We start from the raw sequence: 22,082 nt of genomic DNA, 5'->3' as shown, positions 1-22,082 counted from the left end.
GAAACCCGAGGCTATTCACTAGGAAGTCATCAAAGAAGGTGTCCAGAAAAAAGGCGGGCATTGCAGTAAAGAAGGTGACCATATTTCATAAGATGACAGTAATAAATGTTGGATAAACACATCAGGCATGAAAACAAATTTAATGGTTTTGTTATAACCAGTCTTTTCTTTATTATTATTTCCAGGCCACGGTCATTAAGGAGCTATTAGACAATTAAGAGTTTATATATATATATATATATACCTATTGTAATAAAAAAGGAAAAATACAAAGGCACATAACAATTTGATTCAAAACTTAGAAAACTTCAAGTGTTTCTCTCTCCATTTCCAGTTCCACAGTGAAAAGACAACTCAGAAAATGAAACCACCCTAAGGCCTGAGCTAATCATCAATGAATGTTTTTATTACTTGAATTATGAGGAAAAACACAATGCAGCTTTTGTGGAAAAGTATTTTTGCAAATTTTTTTGAACAAAGGAAAGCAGGTCACCTGTAAAGAATGGTCTTAATGAAGTAGTAAGAACGTAATATTTTTTTAACACATTAATACTTCAACTGCTGTTGCCCAAAGTGCTTTACAATGTAGAAAGATTAATATATACAAGCAATTGAAGGAAGTGTGAGAGGAAAAAAAACTTGCTATTGAAAACAATAGCATAATAAATATAATCAGACACATTTGCAGAGGATAAAAGCAAACTGGCAACAGAGTAAAATAACTGAATTAAATACGACAGAAAGAAAAACAAAATAAAAGTAGAGAACAAAACACGTTAAATACTGACAAATTAATATTATATTTGTTGCTGCTCCTTGTGTAATTGTCTGTTAAATAATGGCAGTTTGCATGGAAATTCAGTGAAGTTAGGATGGTCTGTGACTTTTTCACAGTCAAGCAACTCCCAGGAGATAATTTTTCATCACGGCACACAATGTAAATTCCACAAGTATGACATTTATTTTACAGAATGCATTAGTTCCAACATGAATAATCATTTTCCTGAGACACAAAAGTGAACAAAATACACTTAGCTAGTTACGTAATGCCTGTGTATTAATAAAATGTATAGATCTAGACCAAAATCATAAAGAACACACACAAAATACAACCATATTGTTAAAATTCATTTATTTAATCAGCTCAGTGTATAACATCCTTTCAGCAAAACACTTTTTTTTTTTATTGGAATGTCACAGGACTTGTCTTTATATATTGTTAGTTCTCTGAACCTGAATGATGAGTTACAGCTTTTTGACAGCTCAGTGACAGATGGCAAAGTACAAGCTAGTAAAGGCCTAGAGGTGTTCTGAGTTACAGCTATCGCTAATTTCACAACACATGTAGAGAGAGCAGGTAGTGTGAAGAAGCCCTAAGCAGAAGAAATGAATAGATTACATGCATGCAGACTCAATTCTAATAAGCAGTCGCAGCAGAGGGAATGATAATGGATTGAAATAATCTGTGAAATGGAATCAGTGTCAGTGTTACAAGCATTTCTGATGTGTTTTTCAGTGTCAGTTCAGAGACTAAATATATACCAGAACATCTCTAATCTTAATTTTAATGGTCTTATGTACAACAGAATCCCTTAATGGACTAAAATATTTAAGAATATTTTATATGTTAGAATGTTACACTGCCTTCAGTTTTTGGTTGTGAAGGAATCCATAAAGATTTGGCAACACGCATAACCACACAGCCATACTGATTGTAACCGTGTACTGTCTTTATACTTCCATTTTGAAAGCCTTTAAATATTTATTATGAGTAGAAAGTTAAGACACTCTGATGGTTTCCTCTTACAAGCAGAATCGGTGGAAGACCTTTAGATAATGTGTCCAGCCAGCACATATAGAGGGCGCTAGACACTGTTCCTTTTCTGGCAAGTGGCATGCTCCTTTGGGAAAAATGAAAGATTTATAAATTTTAATTATTCAGTTATAAGCCTCAACACTGCTCCAAAGTGCTCATGCAGATAAATAAACACCTTGAAATGTATTTCATGTAATATCTTTTTAGTAATTATCTTATACGTTTTCTAGGACAGGTTTGAACATTACATACAGGGAACAGGGTCTGGTATGAATTGTGTTTGTAAAAATAAAATGATCTAAATGATCTGGCCCACTCTACAGGTTTATTATTACTACAGGCATGTGTAGTCATCAAAGGTGCCATTTCTAAAACTGGTATTGATCTTGAAAAATAAATGTGATAAACGAGGTGGGCTTGAGACTGGAAGGCTGCCACAACTGGCAGGAAAATTGAGGGTGTAAAGGAACAGCGCTGTCTCCTCCCTCTGTGCAAGGCTGAAGTGGCCTTGAGCAAGGCACCTAATGCCCAACTGCTCCCCTGGACCTGGGTATGGCTGCCCACTATTTTGGTTGTGCATGCTCACTGCCAATAGTACACTAACAGGCAGCCAGCCCCTGGGCAGAACTTGGGGTCCTGAGCAATTTCCCTGCCATTTGTAGGGATTGAAAAAGTGACCTTCCTGTCCTAAGCCTGCTTCTCTAGCCATTAGGCCATGGCTGCCCCCATATAGTGGATCAGATTAGTTACAGAGTAAATATTTGTCTTTAAATCCAATTACTCACATGACAATGAGATTTGCTGTGCTTGAGTGTTCCTTCAGCAGCTCATTCAATCTGATTTGACGGTTTGTCTTGGAAAAAAAGAGAGGGTGTCTTTTATTAATAATTACAGCAAGGGAATGCTGCACCTTGATAATTTGGGAAACTGGAAGCATACAGCTATTTCTTAAAAATTGTTTTGAGAAACATACAGGTGATTCTCAATAAAATATAATATCATCAAAAAGGTAATTTATTTCAGTAATTCGATTCAAAAAGGCTAATGAATGTATTTAATACATGCGTTTCAAACAGAGTGATGTATTTCAAGAGTTTATTTCTTTAAATGTTGATGATTATGGCTTACAGCCAATGAAAACCTAAAAGAGGTATCTTAGAAAATTAGAATATTGTATAAGAACAATTAAAAAAATTATTTTTAATACGGAAACGTTGGCCTACTGAAAAATATGTATGGTATATGCACTGAATACTTGGCCGGGGGTCCTTTCACATTAATTACTGCATCAATGCAGTGTGGTATGTAGGTGATCAGCCTGTGGCACTGCTGAGGTGTTATGGAAGCTCAGGTGGCTTTGATAGTGGCCTTCTGCTTGTCTGCATTGTTGGGTCTGGTGTCTCTCATCTTCCTTTTAACAATACCCCATGGCCAGGCGAGTTTGCTGGCCAGTCCAGTACAGTGATACTCTAGTTATTAAACCAAGTATTGGTATTTTTGGCAGTAGTTTTGACAGGTGCCAAGTCCTGCTGGAAAATGTATACTGCATCATCATAAAAGTTGTCAGCCAAGGGAAGCATGCTTTAAAAGTGTTCTAAAATTTCCTGGTAGATGGCTGCGCTGACTTTGGACTGGATATAACACAGTGGACCAACATCAGCAGATGACATGGCTCCCCAAACCATCACTGATTGTGGAAACTTCACACTAGACTCAAGCAGCTTGGATTGTGTGCCTCTCCACTCTTCCTTCAGACTCTGGGACCTTGATTTCCAAATTAAATACAAAATTTACTTTCATTTGAAAACAAGACTTTGGACCACTGAGCAACAGTCCAGTCTTTTTCCCTTTGGCCCTGGTAAGACGCTTCTGGTGTTGTCTCTGGGTCATGAGTGGCTTGACACAAGGAAAGCAACAGTTGTAGCCCATGTCCTAGACACGTCTGTGTGTAGTGGCTCTTGAAGCACTGATTCCAGCAGCAGTCCACTCCTTGTGAATCTTCCCCAAATTTCTGAATGGCTTTTTCTTGATAGTCCTTTCAAGGCTGTGGTTATATCCATTGTTTGTGCACCTTTTTCTACCACATGTTTTCCTTCCACTCAAATTTTTGATGACATTCTAATTTATTGAGATGCACCTGTAGTTTCCTGCAGAAATAGGAATGAGCCCAAGATGGGCTAGAGCAAACATGGCCCAGTTGGGTGTCCGTCAGGCTGGTTTGAGAATCACCAGTGATAAGGGCAGCTGCTTGTCATAAAAAATGTAAAGACAATGTTTTTATTTTAACATGAGTATTCCAATGCTTTCATGTGTAGTATTATATATAGCTTTTACCTGTAAAGCATTTTATGTAAATTCTTACCAGTTGTTTTCTATACAAGACCTAATAACCCAAGATACAAAAGATTTAATAAACAAACATGAAAGTATATATGTTGAAAACCACTCTTCAATTCAGCCTCACCTTGGCCTTGTACAATTCTAGTTCATTATCAGTAATCCTCCATGGCTCTTCAGTCTTCAGTTTCTCAGCAGCCTCCTGTTCCATATCCTCCTCTTTCAATCTGTATGGCTCTATCATCTCCTCAAATCTTTCCTTACTGCAAGAAAGGGGTCAGTAGATCACAATGTGACTGCTTTAAAGAGTACATTTGGTTGCTCCACATGAATAAACCAGCTTACTTATGTTTTTGTGGCTTTGTGTTGATATCTCCAAGAACACAAATGTCAGAGAAATCAATCCTGAACTTGCTCAGCAATGCAGCCATTCTGTAATCAGAAGAAGTATATCATTCTAGACAAAATAAAGTATTATTTTTTATTTAAAAATGATTATTATTATTAATAATAATAATAAATAATACTCTATCCAGCATCAACTTGCATATAAAAGCATCACTCTAGGTATGTGTTTCTATGTAAAGCAAATAGCACAGATCTATCTCACAACAGATACTTTGATTCAGGAACCCAGTCATTCTGTAATCAGACCGCATATTGTCATCAGCCACATGCTGATTAATCATCTACCAATGAATTATACTGAGTAATCCCACTTTGTGAACTGTTTTAATTTTCTATTCTGCTCAGAATAACTGCTATTAACCCTAGATAGTTGCATGCTACTTACGCTCTGCGATCGTGATCAATCCTGTTTATCTTTCCACCAATAAATACACGGATCTTGCATTCCTTCCATTTTTTCTTGTTGGTTAGCAAATATGGTATCAGCAGTGTCAAGCCTAAATATAGAGTTATATTTCTTATTGCAAAACCAGAAAGGCAACATATCTCAAAAATTAATTATCTTCACAGCTAATATCTAAACTACAGTAAACAGCCTTGTGCAATAACAAGCAACCACCCTTCACTTTATTTAATTTCCATACAAATTAAAGTAAATTGGGTATAGCATTTTCAGGGACAGGAAAAAATAGGAACTTTTTTCCATCCTGCTAAAATTTTGACTTAGAAATTGGGTCGATTATTTAATGCCATAATCAAAGAACTCATTCAATCACTCAATCAGTGTTTATGAAGTCTGTTCTCTTGAAATATTAGTACATTGTTTTGTGATCAGAAGCTGCTACTTACATTTACGTTGTGTGTGTTTATATTTTTCCTTTTTAGCAGTGACACATCCATTCAGACTCATAACTATGAGTTTTCACAGTGGATGAACCTGTGATACCTGAGATACCTGTGGATATTTGTCAGCTATGAAGCATGAGTATATGTTTTCCCTATTTCTTTCTCAACTTTAATTAATATTTTATCTTATAATGACTCTTTTGGTTGTCTACCAGTTCTAGCATGACTCTAGTGTTTTCTCAATAATTTTGCTCTCTCTTCCTTCTTTCTCCTTTCTTCCTCAGAAATATATATTCTAACTTTGTGCTCAACAGTGATTCTGACTGGAAATTTAATAAGTGAAGAGTAATCACTGTTTGCACCAAGAGTACTTGGAACCTGTTGTCATCCTTAAACTTACCTCCATCATCAAAAAGCCACCAAACATCAATGGTGCCCTTGCACTGTTTCTTTTTAAATTGTTGACTGGCTGCCAGCAACTTCTCATCTGCCATACTAAGCTTCACTGGAAGTTCCTTTGTATCTGAATATTACAAACGGACACACAACTCAACTGTCAAAATGTTAACTAAAAAATAAAGAATGAATTAATTACTGCTATTGTTAACTGCATTTCACAAACATGTCCATCTGACAAACAGTGTACAAATACAAATTAGATGTCACTATACAAATTTTATAGGCAGCTGTTTTCCATATACGAAATGTTGCATTTGACCTCTGATAATGAGTGGGCTGCTTTGACCACTGGTGGTCTTTGATGATGGTTTTGAGGAATCACTGTCAGTGTCTTTTCCGATGTTGATTGCCACCAACAGTTCTTTCATCCCTGGAGCCTTCTCATATGATGACAAAAATTCATCTGAAGGAAGGACATAGATCATAGATTTGACAAAGACATTAAGTACATATCAGTATCAAATTAATTTAGTGAAAGATATACAAAAATATTATTGGGATAATTTATCAAACATATACCTTGGCCTTGAATATGGGAAATATCTAGGCCCTCCTTCAGTCTTATAATGACAACACCATATAGTAGGTCGAAAGCATCACTAAAATAAAGCAAGAATTAAAAAAAAAATTACATTCTTGTGGGCTCTGAGTATTTATGTTGGATCTATATTGTTGCTACATACCTACATACTGAAAATTCTCATTTGGCTCACATGTCACAAAACAGGTGTGGCCCTCTTCTGGCAAAGAAATGGCTGTGCTGGCCATTGTACTAGATTGAATTAAATGAATTTATGGCTGAAATTTGGTCCTTATTTACTGTTTATGAAAATGGGAGACGTTGAAAATACCAGGGCCAGGATCACTTTGCCGACTAGGAAGTATATGAAGCTAGTGCCCACTAACAAGTATTAGGCAAACTGCAAACCTAAATTTGTTGCAAATTTTTAAACATTAATTTTTATTAAATAATAAACTGTAAATCTGAACTTGTATACACTAACAACCATATTTTCAAACTATGCCTTCTCTGCCAGAACAGTCTGAGCAGATGCGACAAAGCACAGTAAAGTTTACATTTAATTTTTATTTGTTAGCTACAGGGTGGCATGATGGCACAGCAGGTAGTGTTGCTGTCACACAGCTCCAGGGTCCTGGGGTTGTGGGTTCTAGCCCTGCTCCAGGTGACTGTCTGTGAGGAGTTTGGTGTGTTCTCTCTGGGTGCTCTGGTTTCCTCCCACGGTCGAGGAACACATGGTGGTAAGTGGATTGGCTACTCAGAAGTGTCCATAGGTGTGAGTGTGTGTTGCCTTGTGAAGGACTGGCGCCCACTGCAGGGTGTGTTCCTGCCTTGCACCCAGTGATTCTGGGTAGGCTCTAAACCCACAACGACCCTGAACTGGACAAGCTATTTCAGACAATGAATGAATGTTAGCTACATTTATCTGTTAGCTTAAGTGCAAAACAAATGAAGCAAACCATGTACTCCAAATGTGCCTTAACTGATCTTTCACCTAAACCATGCTAACAACATTACTGGGCATAAAGTGCTCTAAAATTAAATAACCATATTTGCTTACTGAATTGTGTTGACATATGTTTCCACGTCTTTCATTTCACCATCCCTCCAGTTGTTTTTAAAACCAAATACCAAAGTGTTTGGCTTTAGGCGCCCCAAACCAACAGCCTTAGAAAAGATTCAGTCATGCTCACAGTTAACTGATGTGTTACATTAAGATATATACCAAGTTGTTAGATCAAAGGTGAAACAAAGCAGTAATTCTCAATTCATGTAACAAATTACATTTTCCCAGCTTTAGTGAAATCTCAAAGATAATACTATTACACACTGACATTTAATGACTGCTATTAAGCAAAAACAATAATAAAAAATCACATTAAAATATGCATAGAAGCTAGGACTAATCTATGATAAAATGAAACATTAAACAACATCATATGAATTGCACTTTAACTTGAAATATCAATCAATAATATATATATATAATATTAATTAATTACATATATATATTAAAATAAAACCTTATTTTAAAAAATAAATATTTTACTCTCAAATGTTACTTGTAATAGATTTTGGGCTCCTTGTCTAAGGTCCTCAGCAAATACAGGAGTGTAGAAAGCCTTGATCCTTTTCTTAAGGAGCCAGCGTTGGTAGCGGGCTTGATCATTCAACATCTCCTTGGGATTTGGTCTTCTGGAACCCTTCAGAGAAGCAAAAAATAAGAAATACTCAACTGTACATCACATCATATGAAATAATTTTCTTAAAAGTAACAGTTATCATGTCATGACCAGGTTCTTGCAACCTACCATGCGAACATGGCCGCAGATCATCAGACCCACATTTTTGGTGAAAGCTTGTACTAGATGAAGTAGTGCTGGTCTTGCGTTTGGATAGCCAGTCATTACAAGGCACTGTGGTCTGTGCAGTTTCACATATATTAGTGTCATTAGTGGATTGAAGAGAAATATTAATATTTGTACCTTGATTTGTCTTGTCATGTCAATCCATAATTACTGAGTGATTCATTAAATGTAGATCACCTGAAGTTTTTGATATGGTCCTCAACACCAGTGAGATGCAGAGAGTGTGACAGGGCCTGGTTGTACATCAGAGCTTGTGTGGATGATCCCCAGTTTACATCTGTTGTGTACAAAACTCACTTTAGTTTTGTTTACTGCAGTTCAGGTAATACAGGTAATACTGCAGAATACAGCACCTAACTGTGATTATATATAACATATACTTTATAGGGGGCGGCACGGTGGTGCAGCAGGTAGTGTTGTGGGTTTGATTCCTGCTCCGGGTGACTGTCTGTGAGGAGTTGGTGTTCTCCCCGTGTCCGCGTGGGTTTCCTCCGGGTGCTCCGGTTTCCTCCCACAGTCCAAAAACACACGTTGGTATGTGGATTGGTGACTCAAAAGTGTCCGTAGGTGTGTGTGTGTGTGTGTGAGTGAATGTGTGTGTCTGTGTTGCCCTGTGAAGGACTGGCGCCCCCTCCAGGGTGTATTCCCGCCTTGCGCCCAATGATTCCAGGTAGGCTCTGGACCCACCACGACCCTGAACTGGATAAGCGGTTACAGATAATGAATGAATGAATGATATACTTTATAGGGGCCCATACTGTGGATATTTTTTTCTTTTGTTGCTTTTTCAAAAAAGTACATTAATGCAATAAAAAAAACATTCCATACAATCCACATATAGGAACTGAATATATGTAGAGTACATATAGTTTCCTGTCAATTACAATCTAGAGTTCATTGTGGCCGTTATGAGAATAATCTCTTAATTCATTCATTATCTGAAACCGCTTATCCAATTCAGGGTAGCGGTGAGTCTGAAGCCTACCCGGAATCACTGGGCCACAAGGCGGCAACACATCCTAGAGGGGGTGCCAGTACTTCACAGGGCGACACACAGTCACACATATGGACACTTTTTGAGTCGCCAATCTACCTATCAACATGTGTTTTTTATATCATGAGTGGAAACCGGAGCACCCGGAGGAGACCCATGCATACACCAAACTCCTCACAGTCACCTGCAGCAGGACTTGAACCCACAACTTCCAGGTGCCGTCCATGATCTATTCTTTGACATTAATAAAGATATAATACACACAATAAAATACCTGGCTTCTTGTAGCTGACATATATGTAGAGTGCTAGAACAATGACATTGGTGAGGAGGGCAGCCCACCAATTGATTACAAACATGACCACACAGCACAGCACAGCTCCAGCCAAAGAGACCCATTTATTGTAGTATTTAAAACTTGGACGCCAGCCTGTTTAGTTTATGTTCAGAGAAAACATACATTGAGAAATGTTTGTGTCACCTTCACATACATTTCATGCATTAATGTAAAAATAAGAGTTAGATGTAATGATAAACAACAACATTGTGTTCTTGTGATGTAATTAATTTTTAGTACTTGGTGCCCAAAATCCCAGTCTGAAATCAATGGATTTGTACAAAACTTTCTTCATCATCATAAATAAACCTTCAAATCTTCAAAATGTTCTAACTTTTTTAAAGAAAGGACAATAGGTGTTCGGACTACACAGCAAATTCACCGTAGTTAAATCAACGCTTAGTGTTAAATTAACAAAGGGGTGTTGAAGTGTGTTAATTTGTAACACTTACAGTATTAATTTAAAGTGTTGATTTCTTATGTAATCATGAAACTTATGTTTGCTAGGAAACCTAAAAATTCAGCATGTACATGTTTAAAAAACTCCTGAATATTTATTTTATATTACTCACCTGGAGAGTTAGCCAATGATGCATGGAAAACAGAAAAATTGATCAAGGCATAAGAGGCCAGGAAAAAGTTGGATATGATGGGGGCAATAATATTTAGCTCAGCTGAGGAAACATTCACATGCAAAGGTTAGATCCATGAATCCATCACATGAATACATCTTACACACAATCAATTGATTCCTCAGTGGATCAGATGAACTTACCAATTAGAATGAAAGCCAAACCAATGATGAAAGTGAGGACATAGGCACGCAGCGGTTCGTTATTCTTGCCATATCCTTTCGCAAAAATCCGTAAGCCAGGGTAGATATTGTCCTTACACAGGGCCTAGTATGTGATTTAAAGATCCACTGTACATCATAATGAATATCAAGAATTTCATAGTGAATTAGGATCAAACAATTCTATTGAGCTTAAAAAATGCACTTCACATGTTAGTTTCCTTCATTCTGCGAGGGAAACACACCTGAAATACTTTGGGAGCGCTGACCAGGGAAGCAAGAGCTGATGACAGTGTGGCAGAGAAAATTCCAGCAGTGATAAGTGGTCCGAATGCAGACACCAAGCTCATGACCTGACCAAACAGCACAGGCCAAAAGAAATGTTTAGTCCACTAACAATAAAAATAATATTCCTAATCATGGTATAAAGTTACACTTACTGTAACTGTAAAACAATTGGGTATCAGATGTGCAGAACATATTTATATAACGCATTCTCTGTTTGTATCTATCTATGATTTTAGTAAAGCATCTAAATTGATTCAGAGCCACATAAATTATGTGGAAGTTCTTTAAAATTTAAACATGACATTTGCACTTACACATTTAATGTACAAAGGTGTTTCTATTAAGAAACAAGCACTTATGATTTAGAGCATCAAATGTGGTTGTTTTTCCCTCTTTTTGATCATGATTTGTAAAATTGTACCTGAAAATCATTTTGTAGTCCATATTTGCAGCCCCCTTCCTTACAAATGGAGAAGTCATAGCCAAGTGTACATGCTGCATCTGTGCAGTTCTCCAGAGAGCCTATGATGGTGTCATTATCATCACCTGTAGCGTCTCGGACAATGCAAGAGCCTGCAAAAAGGGATGTGTTGATTTAAACAGTTCTGCTGCATTTTTAAAATAAGAGGCCTGAAAAAACAAAATATCCCTATAAAAATATCTTCACATCTGTTACCATTAGAGAAAGCAACTGCAACATAAACAAGCCCAGTTATGAGAATAGCCAGTAGAGTTCCTTTAGGAATGGAATACTGTGGATCCTAAAGAAAAACACAAAAATCCTCAGTTAATACCAGACTTCACTGCTCACAGGTGTCACATGATATACTTAGTGGTCTCATTGGGATATATTTGGATTCAAAACTAAAATACATGCTGTGGTTTATGCATCTTTATGAACCACCATGGCTTTTACTTCTTGTTATCAGCTCTAGGAGTACAGCTTCTTTCAGTCATTGTTTGCTCACTTTCATTTTTATGTAATACATGGATTAAGCAGAGTCTTGGAATAAATTATAGTGCCAGCGGTGAATTGTCAGTTGTAATTAATTTAAGTCCAGTTCATTTTAGATCAGATGTAATCTGAGTCTAAGAATTTGTTCCTAAAAGCCACAAAATATAGTCCTTTTTTTTAGTCCAGATTTTTAGTGCAACCTTAGGTTCAGTGGATACAAATACAATGTAAAAAAGTCATACTATTGTTAGATCCTGTGACAATACTCATATTATCCAGTGATCATTTCATAACCAGGCCTTTGCCAAGTGTATCAGATGCCAAGCGTCCTGATTCAAAAGATTAGGAGGCTCAAGCTTACTGCTAGGTCCCCAGAGATATTGGCTCCTGCTAAAATGCCTGTTGCAGCTGGGAAAAAGATAGCAAAGACGGAGAAAAATGTTTCTTCATCCCTGAAATCTGGACCCATGTTTTCCATCATGATTGCAACTGTAAGAAACATAAACAAAAGAAAGCCAAGTCTCATTTGGTTTTGATTAAATAGACTTTACATTATAATTGTATGTTTTTTCTGAGCATATTCAATAAATTGTGAATATACACAAACAATCACTGGATCTACATTGTATCTACATTCATAGTCCATTTTATCAGCTCCACTGACCATACAGGATAGTTTTGTAGTTCTGCAATTACAGACTGTAGTTCACCTGTTTCCAGCATTGAGCAGGTATGATTTGGGTGATGGATCTTTCTCAGGGCTACAGCTACACTATTGTGATGGTGTGTTAGTGTGTGCTGTGTTGGTATGAGTCGATCAGACACAGTGCTTTTAGAGTTAAAGCCCTCAGTATCAATGCTGGATCAAAAAAAAGTCCAATTAAAAATATCCAGCCAACAGCATACTGTGGCCACTGAAGATGGACTAAAGGATAACCAACACAAACTGTCCAGTAACAGATGAACTACTGTCTCTTTACATCTAGTAGGTGGATCAATGAGGTAGGTATGTCTAACAGAGCGGACAGTAAGTGGACACAGTGTTTAAAATCTCCATTCCCTGCTGTGTCTGATACATTCATATTAGCGCAACACAAACAAACCACCACCATGTCAATGTCACCGCAGCACTGAGAATGATCCACCAACCAAATATTACCTGCTCTGTGGCAGTCCTAAACTTTTGAATAGCAGGCTGAAATGGGATATATAAGAATGTATGCAGAGAAACTGGTGAACTACAGTCTGCAATTTTTGACCTAAAATGTGCTCCTATATGGTCAGTGGAGCTGATAAAATGGACAATTAGTGTAGAAACAAAGTAGGGGTTCCTAGTCCAGTTATTGTTCAGTGTAAAATTGTCATTGTGGACACAGATGTTAAATTGTGCAAACAGTGGGTAGAATTTAAATAGAATAGGAATTGCACATAAGCTTAAAGTAACTATGTCCAACTTCAAATGTCAACAAGACAAGCAAAAAGCCCAATGAACAGGAATATGGAGTGGTGGAACGCTTTCCCCTGGGGTACTGGAGTACTATTTGATACTTCTGGGATGAGTTGAAGTGGTGTTTGTAACCCAAAACAAATTATTTGTTCCAGACCTCAATAATGAAGTAATAATTGATGAACAGATATAAAACAAGTTGTGAATATAATGTATATTTGTGAAAACATAACAATGTAAACAGTTCCTACATTTATAACCAAAGAAGCCGTTAGGTTCTTTTGAATCCATGGGGATGAATGATCCAATGAAGTAGTTGAAGATTGCTGCCACAAGAATGATCAACAATACAACCTGGGCCTGTGAAAAAGCCATCAATCAAGCTGTGACTAAACACTTAAATGAGCCAAATAACTATGGTCAATACTGAATATTACTAAATTTCAGGATATTTGATCAATGCCTTGACATTTCAGACGCTACTTTATGCAGCTGAGACATCATTGCTGCTTGAATACATTCATTCATTATCTGTAACCACTTATCCAATTCAGGGTCGCGGTGGGTCCAGAGCCTACCTGGAATCATTGGGCACAAGGCGGGGAATACACCTTGGAGGGGGCGCCAGTCCTTCACAGGGCAACACAGACACACACACACACATTCGTTCACACACTCACACCTACGGACACTTTGGAGTCACCAATCCACCTACCAACGTGTGTTTTTGGACCGTGGGAGGAAACCGGAGCACCCGGAGGAAACCCACGCGGACACGGGGAGAACACACCAACTCCTCACAGACAGTCACCTGGAGCGGGAATCGAACCCACAACCTCCAGGTCCCTGGAGCTGTGTGACTGCGACACTACCTGCTGCGCCTGCTTGAATACAGTTATATGTTATTAATTATCAAGCATAACAACAAATAAAATTGGTGGTTCATATTACCTTAGCTTCCCACTCCATTCCTGCCACTGATATACCAAGAAGTAAGATGACGGTGAGGGTGCCAACAATCCGAATGTCATTGATCTCATCAGTCATGAGAGCATCTATGCTCTATCGCACAGAGAAGATCAATATTAGAAGAACATTTTGCAAAATAACACATACAAAATGTATAAGTTCACTTAATGCTATGAAGACCAAGCTGGATATTTTGACTTTTGAAAGATTGAGATGTAATCATTTAGACAAAATGCCCACATTTACTGTTTCCTGACGTTTAAATAGTCATTGGCTATATCAGTCTGACATTGGTATGAGGACAGTTGAGCAGATCATGAAAATATTCTTAATACTTCAATTTATTTAAACTGTTAGCCTTTATTTTTGTCTCTATACAAACAAATGCAAACATTTTTTTCTGGTTGTTCTAGAGAGACAGAAATAATTTTTGCATTAATTATTTGGTAGCATATTTGACTCATTTTGTTTATCTCACAGAATATCTGGAAGGATTTGGCAAATGGTTTGCAAAGTACAATCCTTTTTAGAATGAAAAAGTAAAACAGTAATAAAATGGGATGGATCCAATTCAAAAGAAGACACCAAAAAAACGCATCATGTTTTAAGGTAACATTAAAGACAATAGGGCAGTGACTAAGAGAAAGTCAAGTTCTCTGATGAAAAAAAAACACTTTTAATGCAATATCAGCCTTGTTGAATGTACAGGTTGCCATAATATATCCATAGTCACCTCACAATGTTAAAGATAATATATATAAAAGCAACAGTTTGACTATAAGTAATAATAAAACTTTTTTGTAAAGGTAATTCCAATTCTATCCATCTCTACATCCATCTAGCCAAATAATTCTTATATATACTCACATCAAGGAGCTCTACTACAGTTTCAGCAAAACCCACCACATACATGGCAACAGCAACAGCATTTGCAAATGCAAAAATAAGGCCAATAGATCCTCCAAACTCTGGACCCAAACTCCTAGATATCAGATAGTATGCCCCACCTGAGAAGAAAATGAATCACTGAACTGTCTCATACTCTCGTGCAGTATTAATAAAAAATACAAAACCACCACCAACAAATATAATTGTTATAGAAGCTCATTCACACCAGACTGAAGAGAAACTATTGCCTGTTTTCTTGCCATTTTATGTTTCTGGCAGCAGTATGTCAAAATTTTCACTTAATATGTCAAAATAATGAATTGGGTTCTCACCTTAATGACATGGTATCTCAACAAGGTACTATAAAATATATGTTTGTAGTAATTTATTTTCTCAAAATGATTTCTTATTTCTAAACAATGTTTTATTTCCTAAACTATTTAGTTTATTGTCTCAAATCAACTAATTGTTCTTAGTAATTTGCAGAAGTAGATAATTTGGTGTAACAAGTCGATATTTTGATATATTAGGCAATTCATTTGTCATAGTTGTCAATATTTGAAGAACATATTTGAATTTTCAAACATGCTAAACCAATATTTTCTATGGCTGCTGTTTTATTCTGCTATTATTGTAGGCACCTGTATTTTGCATTGTATTCAGATTAAAACTGTTATTACCTCCTCGGACAAAGCCGTTGGTAGCTATTGCTGAGGTTGAGAGGCCAGTAATGGTAGTCACCAAAACAGCAATTAAAATGATAGCACATGAGAGAGCTAGAAATGAAGAAAGAAATATTTCAGTTTAAACATAGTAATCTCTAAACTAGCAATTATCATTTTTTCACATTTTAGAAATTAAATCTTTAAAAAGTTTACCTATGCCTGCTTGGCCAACAATCCATGACATACGAATGAAAAGCATCACTCCCCAGATGTTCAACATACATCGTATCTGTAGAGATTACAGATAAATGTATATGAATATTTTGTTATAAAATACTCTTTTATTATTACAGGTGCAACTTAAATTAGAATATCATCAAAAATGTCATTTATTTCAGTAATTCAATTCAAAAAGTGAAACTCATTTTTTACAGATTCATTAGAAACAGTGTTATCTATTTCAAGCATTTATTTCTTTTAATGTTGATGATTATGGCTTACAGTATATGAAAACCGAAAAATCATTATCAGAAAAGTAAAATATTATATAAGACCACTTAAAAATGTATTCAAAAATATTGGCCTACAGTATGTACAGTATATGCACTCAATACTTGATCAGGGCTCCTTTTGCATTAATTACTGCATCAATGCGGCATAGAATGTAGGCGATTAGGCTGTGGCACAACTGAGAGGTTATGGAAGCTCAGGTTGCTTTGATAGTGGCCTGCAGTTTGTCTTCACTGTTGGGTCTGGTGTCTCTTATCTTCCTCTTGACAAGGTTGGGCGTGTTTGCTGGCCAATCAAGCACAGTGGTTATTAAACCAGTACTTTTATTGGTACTTTTGGCAGTAATTAGGACAGGTGCCAAGTCCTGCTGGGAAATGAAATCTGCATCTCCATAAAGGTTGAGGGAAGCATGAAGTCCTCTAAAATTTCCTGGTAGATGGATGCACTGACTTTGGACTGGATATAACACAGTGGACCAACACCAGCAGATGATATGGCTCCCCAAACCATCACTGATTGTGGAAACTTCACACTAGACTCAAGCAGCTTGGATTGTGTGCATCTCCACTCTTCCTCCAGACTCTGGGACCTTGATTTCCAAATTAAATACAAAATTTACATTCATCTGAAAACAAGACTTTGGACCACTGAGCAACAGTCCAGTCTTTTTCCCTTTGGCCCTGGTAAGACGCTTCTGCCGTTGCCTCTGGGTCATGAGTGGCTTGACACAAGAAATATGACAGTTTTAGCCCATGTCCTGGAGATGTCTGTGTGTGGTGGCTCTTGAAGCACTGACTCCAGGAACAGCCCACTCCTTGTGAATCTCCTCCAAATTTTTTGAATGGCCTTTTCTTGACAATCCTTTCATGGCTGTGGTTTTCCCTGTTGCTTGTGCACTTTTTTCTACCACATGTTTTCCTTCCTCTCAGCTATCCTTTAATATGCTTGGATACAGCAGGATGTGTCAGTGACTGCCTTCTGTACATCTGTGAAGTCAGCAGTCTTCCCTATGATTGTGTAGCCTACTGAACCAGACTAAGGGACCATTTTAAAGGCTTAGGAAATCTCTGCAGGTGTCTTGTGTTGATTATTCATTTCTGAGATAATGACTTTTGGGTTTTCATTAGCTGTAAGCCGTAATCATCAACATTAAAAGAAATAGACGCTTGAAATAGATCACTCTGTTTGTAATGCATCTTTATAATATAAAGTTTCAATTTTTGAATACAATTTCAGAAATAAATTTATTTTTTGAAGACTTTCTAATTTATTGAGATGCACCTGTATTCATTCATTGTCTGCTGGTGAGTGGGGCTGACAAATTTGAAGAACTTTATTTTAATCATATAAACCTCAGATGACCTACACAGATCTGAAGTTGTATGAACAATTTGGATACCCCTGGTCAATCTACAGCTTAGTTGATGATCTAATTGGAATAAAGTACATCTTTACAATAAACTAACTTCTGCACATTTCAATTCACAACTCTTTATTTGGTAGATTTAACATTTTGATGGGGTGGGGTGGAACCTAATATGTTAATAGTTACAGTTCATTAAATATCTTACATTTAATATTTGACAGTATTTTAAACACGTAAAAAAGTAAAATTAAAAATAAAATATGTACAAAAATGTGCAGAAAGGAACACTATATACCTGTGCCCTGTAAAGGATGTGTTATATATGTGTTTGGTTAATTTGACCTAAAAGTATGTCTAAACATCTGAATTTGACAGCATATGAATAAAATAACTGATCACACTACCATAATATGCATACTAACCAGGACCCCCTTTATCCATCCAAACTTCACAGAGCCGCCTTTAGACTCAGGAACAATTTTTGCTGCAGCATCTTCTGCAGCAACTGGCTCCTCCCCACTTGCAAATACATCATCCAAAGGCTCCTGGGAAAAATTAGATAAGATAACCAAGAAATAAGTATGTTGAATAAACCTATAATGTTTTTAAATTAGTATAACATTAGTGACTTATAAGCAAATCTTATTTATACATGGGGTTGCAACTTATCATTCATGTACAATACAATATATGTACAAAATCAGAGCTCCACCCTTGATTCAGATTTGAAAAAATCCACACAGGTGACTAGGACTCACTTGCCAATTAGTCAGGAACACCACACTATAAAAAAGCCTTCTAATACTGCATTTGCCTATGTCTGTAACACGATAAATATGCTAATTAATCTGCATAATTAGTATGTACTTGCATGGAGTATGTATTGGCTTATTTAAGCTGGACATCTCAGATCACATGTGACCCAGCTAACCTAATGGCATGCTCCCATCTTAAATGATCCAGAGTGTCTCCCAAGGAGAGCACTGCACAGCTCTGTCCACAGCAAGGGGACACTAGGCCATTGACAAAAGCGTGTGGTCAAACATTGGGTTATTGTTACAGACTCCCTCGTTCTGACCAAGCGTCCATGGTGCCACAGGGAGTGGGCTCACTTAGAAAGACCATTGTCTAAAAACAAGTGTGTGGGTAAGGTCTCTGACATCACATGGCCCATTCAACTTAGAACAAACATGCATAATAATAAACAAATGAAAAGATTAGCTTCTAAGGGATAAATTAAATGTCATCAAAAGGCACCTTTATAATATGTTTCCACAAGTTATTACATAATTTGGGATATCGATATTGTAGCATTTTAATAAGTGAAATGCTACAGAGATGATATTGTTTGTAAATGCTCACCCCCCTCCCAAAGGCCTTTGTGTGAACAGTAAGTTTCACAATTAAAGGTTATAACAAATTAGCACAACTACTCTTGTAAACAGAGGAAATGCAACAAGACCATATTTAAACAGTGGTAAAGCTATTTTACATTAGCCTGGCTGGCTGCAACTGCTGTAAGTGTATACAATAAAGTGACATATACATGCACAATTCTTGGCCTTCTAATTATGTATTAGAAACTTTGATTGTAAAACATTTTATTTGTATGTTTAGGATTACCACAGCTACAATAATGCTAATTTCAGATAAGGGATTAATTCCTTATCAGATCAGCAGGTCATATTTTAGTGGCAATTTGAAATAATGCATATTCTTCCAATCTTAGGTGTAACACTATACATCTCTATAGTTGCCTTTGTAGGTTGTAAGAAATGCATGTTACCTATTCTTATATGATACTTAATATACATTGCAGTTTTTAGTTGAATCCTTCAGTAAACACTTCAACATAAAGCCAGTTAGCATCTGAAGAGAATTTTTGGGAAATATTTAAGGAAAACATTTGTTAGGATATTGATTCCTTAATGTATAAATGCAATAGGAAAACTGCACTTTTATCTCTTTCATTTACTAATATGTGTGTGCAAACCACCACTGTCTTGTGGAACTTTGATAAAACAGAAAAAGGAATAGCATTCCAAATTTGAACAATTTTGGCTTATACAGGTCAATTCATCATAACATTATAACCGATTCTAAAGTGCAGAAAATAAACAACTTTTTATTTCTTATTCTGACAGTGAATATACATCAGTCAGCCATATGACCACAGTGTTATTCATACAATCACTGCCCATTCTCTCAGTTCTACAGACAATACAGGAGAACTTTTTAGTTCTAAAATTACAGACTTCTTCTCTGCATACTTTCTTGACACCTTCACTCTGTTCATCAATGGTCAGGACCCCCCACAACTCTCAGCATTGCAGTGACACTGACATGACAGCACTGCGTTAGTGCATGCTGCGTTGGTATTAGTGTTTACTGTATTAGAGTATACTGCCCAATATTTTAGACAAACCAAAATTGTTGGTCCACTTTGTACATGTAAAGTCAGAGACAGTAGCTCATCTGTTGCGGCACAGTTTGTGTTGGTCGTTATCAAGTCCTTCATCAGTAGATACAGGACACTGTTGGCTGGACCCTGCTGTGTCTGTTTTAATCGTACCAGTCCAACACATACTAACACAGCACCACATTATTCTCACTGCAGAGGTGGTTATGACTGTTCTGTGTATATGTAATATGCAAAAAATATATAATAGTTCTTTTTAATTATTATTACAACTTACTGTTTCTGAGGGGGTTTCTTATCATCATGACATCACATAATTACAACTAACAGGTCATTATTATGAGATGTTATATCATTAATACTATCAAATCATTATTAAGATACATTTATCCATAATTATGATATGTTAAGTCATTAATGCGAGATATCAAGTCATATCATATTTATGAATTAGTACGTCGTAATACGGAGAAATAAACTTTAGCTTGTGTGGACCACTTGCCTTGTCCAGTTCATCGTGGAGCTCGGAAAGTGAGGGACGGACGAGTTTCTCCCCAAGCGGCGCCTCTGTTTGTCGATAGAAGTCGATGTTGGGCACTGCATCTATGGTGTTGTGTCCAAAGGTGCGCAGGTAGTACGTGCTGGAGTGAGTGTCGGAGAAGTGGCTGAGGGCTCCGGTGGAGGAGTGGAGACTCGCCTCGCTTCGTACTGTGTCCCCGTTAAACGCTCCGTCCGCAGAGGTGTCCACGAAGCCCACCACACGGAACCGACCCCTGGCTTCGTCTCCGGACTCTGATGTCCTCCCAGCGGAGGCAGACCTCGTTCTAGGGGGAGTCCAGGGACTCGCCGCTGCTAAAGCCGCCGCCGCCGCCGCCTCGGCTACGGGGTCCACCTGGAACCGGCTTGATGTAGTCTTCAGAGCAGGCTTCTGACTCGGAGGGGGAGACGAGGGGGGGTCCGACATCCTCAGGAACAAATCACCTCGGTGATAATACTAGCAAGTCAATTTGGAGTCGGAGAAAATGATCCACTCACCAAGACATAAATCACTACACTGTGCCCACCCTACACACAGACACAAAATATTACGCACGCCCTCCAACAGAAAAACGACGTAACTCATGAACTCGTGACTTTCCCATTAGAAACTCAGTGTTTGAGTTCCTGAGCGAAATTAAGTGCTAACCACTTTAAAGTGTAATTTTTGAATTTTAGGGCAATATATCTTTTTACGTTTAACATTTTGGGAAAAAAAAGAAAATTGCACATTACGCACCAGCAATTTTTTTAAATTAAATTAGTTTCAATTAACAAACAAAACACAAACTAATAACACAGGTAAAAAACACTACGCATAAAGACAAGGCAAAAACAACCTGTCAAAGTCTGCAAACCAACAAAATTTATGCATGGAAAGATTTGCATTTTCTAGAGGATGTAAACTTTTTTCATTAAAAAAATCTATTAATTTTGTTTTGCATGATATCAAGTGGACTCTAAAATATCCTTCCATGTGCCAGTGTTTTGTTTTCTGTTAAACCGACAGAGTACTTCATTAATGCTAATAAAGCTAATTTGAGTGTTTTTAAGTTAATGTCCTTTACAGTTATTAACTAGTTTTGTTTTGTTTTAAATGATTATATATTATAGGCATAATTTGAATGGAAGGAACCACTGAACTTTTCCAGAGTTCTCTAACATTTGCATTCAGTCCAAGTTTGGAGAAAAAACAATTGTTTTTCTGTACAGAGGGAAGATGACATGTGTCCACATTACCATAGAGTACAACACCGCCTTTCACTCTCTCACTCTTTACAACACACAACTGAAAGGGATCCTTAACAGATATCAACATTGCCATGATAATGACTTGAAAAGAAGAACAATGTGCACAATAGTCTGTCAAGAAGAATGTAGATGTATGACAGGCACAGATTAAAAAAAAACAAATTGAAAGGGAAAATACAAACGTGAACAGGTTTACTAAACAATGAAAGATAACGTGAAACATTGTTATATTCTAATTTTAAACTAATAAACAATTTAGGTGTAAAATGTCTTTTGTAGTAGCTGTTCACAAAGGGAACATGTGGCAAGGGGAACCAGATGACTGAAGAACATAATGCCTTATTTTTATTACATGTACTACTACTACTTAATACTTAATCATATCAAAATTATTTTAAAAAAAAATACA

At 37.0% G+C, this 22,082-nt stretch overlaps 1 protein-coding gene across 1 annotated transcript; it reads right to left on the bottom strand.

Annotated features, from left to right (window-relative positions):
* Window positions 1–197: 197 nt before the first annotated feature.
* LOC136665838 (solute carrier family 12 member 2-like) lies at window positions 198–20,927 on the bottom strand. The gene is made up of 26 exons (XM_066643644.1): window positions 20,388–20,927; window positions 17,889–18,011; window positions 15,804–15,879; window positions 15,606–15,701; window positions 14,905–15,044; window positions 14,020–14,130; window positions 13,320–13,428; window positions 11,983–12,110; window positions 11,343–11,427; window positions 11,088–11,239; window positions 10,624–10,731; window positions 10,361–10,484; window positions 10,158–10,259; window positions 9,523–9,678; window positions 8,432–8,531; window positions 8,198–8,309; window positions 7,949–8,089; window positions 7,447–7,553; window positions 6,386–6,465; window positions 6,126–6,269; window positions 5,808–5,930; window positions 4,947–5,058; window positions 4,499–4,585; window positions 4,281–4,416; window positions 2,602–2,669; window positions 198–1,901 (listed from the first exon to the last, which is right to left on the bottom strand). Exons 1-26 carry the CDS (start codon window positions 20,847–20,849, stop codon window positions 1,766–1,768), a joined length of 3,318 nt encoding a protein of 1,105 aa, XP_066499741.1. The 5' UTR covers window positions 20,850–20,927; the 3' UTR covers window positions 198–1,765.
* Window positions 20,928–22,082: the final 1,155 nt, after the last annotated feature.

The sequence above is a fragment of the Hoplias malabaricus genome, chromosome 14 (assembly GCF_029633855.1).
Source record: "Hoplias malabaricus isolate fHopMal1 chromosome 14, fHopMal1.hap1, whole genome shotgun sequence".
In the NCBI taxonomy this organism is placed as follows: Eukaryota; Metazoa; Chordata; class Actinopteri; order Characiformes; family Erythrinidae; genus Hoplias; species Hoplias malabaricus.
Note: the sequence above shows the minus strand (reverse complement) of the source record. Positions and strands in the feature narration are given on the sequence as shown.